The 5,552-nt window shown below is 47.6% G+C and overlaps 1 protein-coding gene across 1 annotated transcript in view; it reads left to right on the top strand.

Annotated features, from left to right (window-relative positions):
• Positions 1 to 435: 435 nt before the first annotated feature.
• The window catches only part of RHPN1 (rhophilin, Rho GTPase binding protein 1), a gene marked incomplete at its 5' end in the record, with an annotated part of 20,435 nt that continues 15,318 nt past the window's right edge, over positions 436 to 5,552 (top strand). The window contains 2 exons of the mRNA XM_010295230.1: positions 436 to 551; positions 4,594 to 4,722. Coding sequence (XP_010293532.1) covers positions 436 to 551; positions 4,594 to 4,722 — 245 coding nt within the window. The remainder of the gene's footprint in view (positions 552 to 4,593; positions 4,723 to 5,552) is intronic.

The following is a 5,552-nucleotide window of genomic DNA, read 5'->3' on the forward strand; positions in this document are numbered from 1 at the left end:
GCAGAAAGTCCGAGCCAGGGATGGAATTAATTTTCTGCTTTGTGCAACTCATTTCTTCACGCCCGTGAACTCTTGACTTGCTGCCTGCACTCAATCCCCTATAGCCAGCAGGAGATGGGAGCTCTTACAGACGTAGGGTCACATCTGTTCCTGAGCTCGAGGGTTATACTGAAGTCGTCTGCAGTCCTCTGGGTCTTGTCTCGTGTCCGGGTGGTGAGACTCTGGAAAGGAGATGCTTAGTTCCTGTTTGTGCCTGCGTTTGGAAAGCCTTTTCTGAATAGCTTAGAGAATAAATTTCTATAAGCAACAGGTAGTATTAGATAATAAAACTTCTATTTCAAGTGCAATGCCAGGCTCTGAAAGCTCCATATTTAATCCCAAAATAGCGTGTTGTTTTTTTTTTTATGGTGAGAACCTACCCCTCTCTCTCAGCAGGGCTGCGACCCCTTTGCCCAGACCCAACGCAGCAAACTGCAGCATCGCCGGGCGCGGATCAACCAGCAGATCAACAAGGAGATGAGGATGCGAGCCGGGGCAGAAAACCTCTTCAGGTGAGTCCCCAAGAGCATCCCCCTGGCCCGGGGCTGTGGCTGGGGGTGGAAATATGGTCCTGATGTCAAGGAGGCAGTTGATGCTGGTATTGCCGTGGTTGGGGTTCGCTTAGTCTTCCCTTGATTTTGCAGCATTCATCCTAGAAACGCCCGCCCTCCGTTGGATGTAATGCTGCTGCTGTGCATTTTAACAAAAAAATTATAATTTTAATGTCCTGGAAAACTGATACAAAGCAGGGTGTGAGCAGATAGAATAATGTGAATAAATGTTTAACTGGGATTGAGCTTGGACTGCAGAGCTCCTGCCTGCTAACCCCAGCAAGCAGGTCAAATCCAGCTTTAATTCCAAAAATCCCCATCCCAGTGCCTCCACCAGCACAGAACTGGAAAATTCAGGTATGTCTTTGCAGATGGTCACAGTCTGGTGGCTCCTCACCCTGTTGGAAGACGCGTTTATGGGATGGTGCAAAAGTTGGCACCTTTGCATGGCTTTCAGATTGCAGCTGGTCCAGCACAAGTTGAGCCAGTGCATTACTGCCTTCCCCTGTAGAGTGTTCATGATGCAATCATGATGCAATTGCCTGTTTTTTTGCAGCTATTTTATCTTTTTTTTTACCCTAGGATGACCTTTTTTGTAGCTCGTGTGTATCTTATGTTCCTGTAGGATATCAGAGCACACATGCAGGGTGGGTAGGTCCGTTAATATATGAAAATACCATAAGCCTGCCCTAAAATAGCTTTTTTTTGGCATATTTTGCCAGTTTGATTTTTTTTTTTCCTCTGGCAATAAAACAAGATTGACTTTTCACTTCTGAACTTGAATGATTTAACATTAGTGGTGTGTGCCTGTTGCACCTGGAGGAAGGGACTAATAGCTGCTCCACCAAACTATAGGATTTTACCGGTGGATGAGGACAGCAGGGCTTCCCGGTGGAGGTGAGGTTACAGCCCCCATACACCGCTGCTTCAACCAGGCTGCCATGCCTCATCTAATTAAAAAAGCCCATGAAATCCCAATGTGTGCTGCTCCATGCAACTCTCCTTTATTATTAAAAAAAAAAAAAAAAAAAAATTTAGAGGAAAATGTGCTGGCTCAGCAGAAACAAGCCTGGCCCTTGTTTTGGCGCAAACAGCGGGAATTGGAGCCGCATGCAGGGGAGTGAGCAAAAATGTGATGCAAAACACATCTTAATTACTCGGGCAGGGAAATGGACTGATGGGGTGCTTTGCTTTTTTTTTTCTTTTTTTTTTTTTTTGCTGGATCAGCAGTTTGAATCTCCTTTGGTAGCAGCCACTTTTCCTCCCTCCCACAAGTCCACTTTCCAGCTGAGTGATAATGTGGGTTTCTGGGTGCTATGGTACTTACAGCTTACAAAACGTGGGAAATCTGGCAGGGGGAAATAATCAAGCTTGTGCCTGAAATTAAAGCTGGGGGGTATGGGTGATTATGTTGTAAGTCTAAAGGTTATTGCTTAAAAATTATAGACTTTAGTCGCACAAAGAAACTTCCTTTGCATCTCTCTAGGCTTGTGCTAAATGCAAGTAGAAAAAGCTGTGGGTTGCCCAGCTTGGAGAATAGTTTGCAGCTGAACTTGCTGGTTTCTTTGCCTCTGAAAAACAAAGCAACCCCCCCCCCAAAACAAACAAAAACCCCCCCAAAACAAACAAACAAAACCCCATTAAAAAAACAAACCAACCAAACCCTCAATGCTTTAAAAAAAATAATCTCCTGAACTGTTCTGTTCAGCATATCAGTCCCCTTTCCTGGAGAGGTTGCAATGAATGGTGTGTTGGAAAAAATGCACGTGCTGTTTGCTCAGTGGTGTTAAGAGGGTTTGTTTGCTGGATAAATAAATGGGCAGAGGCAGCGGAAACCTTTTCCTTTCTTGTTCAAATACCGGGACTGAGCGAAGCAATCGGGGAGATAAAGGTGTCGCCAATAAACCAGTTCCTTAAAAAGAAATTAAAAAGAAAAAAAACCACATCAGAAATCTTTTTGTCTGGTGTTAGCTAAGCAAACAGCTGATAACTTCACCGAGGAGGCTGATGGAGACACGTAGGTTCTGCGTGCTCGTGCGGAGATCGGAGCTTGTGCTGGACAGGGAGCACGAAGTGTGGGTTTGCTCACAGAAATGAGGGAGTGCGTCCCTAAATCCCCGCTCTGAGAGGTACTGGGCTCTTAATTGCTGCACGTGGCACTTGCAGAGCACAAACTGAAGTGCCCCGAAGTGCCGTTGGGCTTTAAAACCTTAACCCAGTGCCAAGTCCTGGAGAAACTTGCATGTGTGTACAAAATCCTGCAGAGCAAAATCAGGCTTAAGAAGCCGCCCCAGCCTTTCTGCTGCAGAGCAGGGGTGAAAGCACGCGTCAGAAATAGATGATGTGTGTGTGCCAATATTACCCTGGTGTCGCTGGGTTGCAAATTGGCACAAATCAGCTATTGATAACATAAGAAATTAAAAAAAACAATAAAAAATGTTGGCAGCTGGGACCAAGAAGAGGAAACTCTTTATATTGGAAGAAAATTGTAGCGACAGCAGCGATGCATCTGTGTCTTGGAGGTGTTGTGATGTGCGGAGGCCTAAAATAGTGACTAAATGCTGGTTTATAGGGGAGAAAGGCTGGTTTGCTGTGGTGATACCATATGGGGAATAGCAGAAGTACCAAAGGATGTTTAAGTGGCAAGCGGCCATAGAGATCTTTGGCCCTGCTGTGGTTCCGCTATGTTTGTTTAAAATAAAATAAAAATGCATTGGTCTTGGGAAATCCCAGCAAAAGGGAGCCGGGGAGGAGATGCTGAAGGACCAGCATCTTAAAAGAAAACCAGCATAGCTTTTTCCACTGCCCTGAGCCGGGTCAGGGCAAAGCCCCTGAAGGATGCTATCTGCAAAACCCACACATCGAAGGCACCGTGCTCTGCAAAAGTTGGGGGGAAGCGTTGCTCTGGCTGAGCGAGCTTGTGCATGTGTTGTTTTTGCTGGAGCCCCGTGTGATTTAGCGCAAGCCGACGACTGCACGCTGTCAGCTCTGGGTTATCTCTCCCCGTTTTTCCTTCAGAGCAGATAAGAGGGGTGTAATCAGCCTGGGAGCTTGTCTCGCTGGGAGTGGGCAGCTGAAATCAATCCTTGGTGTTTACATCTCCTGACACACACGAGCAGGGAAGGGCAGGCAGGGTCCAGCACTTCTAAGGGGCAAGCACAGCAAGCCTCTGCTCTTGCAGAAGGGTTATTTGCGCCCAAAAAGAAGTTTTTCTTCCTCAAACCCAACTATAAAGTGCTTTTATTTGGTGTGGTCAATCACCTCCAGTGCCTAGAGCCAAATCTGAAGCTGCACTGGAGTCGGCAGCGTGGATAGGCAAGGGGAAGGTTGCTCTCAGGGAGAAACAGCAAGTTCATCTGAGTAGGGTGCAACACTGTAATGAGTTTTGCCTGGCCTCAACTTCCATGGCACAGTGGTCTGGATGCTCTGGCTTTTCCAGTCCCGAAAAGCTGAGGGACCTGGGGTTGTTCAGCCTGGAGAAGAGAAGGCTCCGGGGAGACCTTACTGCAGCCGGCCAGTACCTAGAGGGGGCTTCTAGGAGAGGTGGGGACAAACTGTTTAGCAAGGCCTGTAGCAGCAGGACAAGGGCTAATAGTTTTAAACAAAAAGAGGGCAGATTTAGACAAGAGATAAGGAAGAAATTTTTGACAATGAGGGTGGTGAAACCCTGGCCCAGGTTGCCCAGAGAGATGGTCGATGCCCCATCCCTGGAAACATCCCAGGTCAGGTTGGACGGGGCTCTGAGCACCCTGCTCTGGTTGAAGATGTCTCTGCTCATGGCAGGGGGCTGGACTGGATAACCTTCGAAGGTCCCTTCCAACCAAAACCGTTCTGTGATCATGTGCAGAGCAAGAGACAAAGTTCTGCAAGAAGGTGTGGATGGATGCACGTGGTATGGCACCACTAGAGAACTTAATCTTTCTTTATCAGTGCAGTCAAGCATTGATAAACAAAGGCATTGATGAAACGAGGGAGGTTTGATGCACATGGTGTTGTCTTGCAGGGCCACCAGTAACCACAAGGTCAAAGAGACGGTCGCCCTGGAGCTGAGCTATGTGAATTCCAACCTGCAGCTGCTGAAGGAGGAGCTAGAGGAGCTGAACAGCAGCGTGGACATCTACCAGAATGACAGGTACGCTGGGTGGCCAAGCCGGACAGGCAGCTGCCTGCAGTGCCGGAAATGTAGCTTGCTTAGCTGGGATTTTATTTTTATTATTATTTCATTTTTGCTTTTTCTGGGAGCAAGGCAGCCTCTTGCCTTGTACCCGTTGCTCTCTCTCCCTGCTCCGCACAGGGATTGACCCTCTAGCAGCGACCACAAGGTGGAGGTTGGAGAACAGGGGAGGACTTGGACATGGGCCAGATTTCCTGGAAACAGTTTATCATCCTGGTAACATCCACGTTTCATGTATAGAGCTGCAAGGAGAGCGCACTCAACAGCTATTCTAGCAGATACTTAGGAGGCAATTTGGGGATGGATGGTGTGTCCCCTTGACACCAGTGTCCCAAAGCAGAATGGATAAGTCAGAAACAACCATCTTCACTTCTATCATCCCCCTTTCCTGAGCATCCCACGAGGGCATGATTATTTTTTTTTCAGCAGGTGAAATAGGGTATTTAGCAGAAGAAAATAAAAGTGTGGCTGCTCAGGTGTCTGACCTCCTGTTCTGGTGGTTCCCAGAGTGGATTACTCACTGGCTTCTTTTCCCATTGAGGGTATTAAGTTATTTTTCTCTCTTTCCGAGGTTAGACCTTTTGTTAATTGTCAATGCTCTGTGGCTTTGAAACGCTTACCCAGCCACCTTGGGCTTGACTCACCGGTGCGGTAACCCTAGCACGCTCACCAGCAGCAAACCAACATGCTGGGGCGGCTCGGCAGCACTGTTTCACTGGGTGAGAAAAGCAGAAATCCCTGAGGCAGAAAAGTCTGGGGACACAGCAGCAAGACAGGAGCCACTGCCA

This window comes from Phaethon lepturus, unplaced genomic scaffold (assembly GCF_000687285.1).
Source record: "Phaethon lepturus isolate BGI_N335 unplaced genomic scaffold, ASM68728v1 scaffold10989, whole genome shotgun sequence".
NCBI lineage: Eukaryota > Metazoa > Chordata > Aves > Phaethontiformes > Phaethontidae > Phaethon > Phaethon lepturus.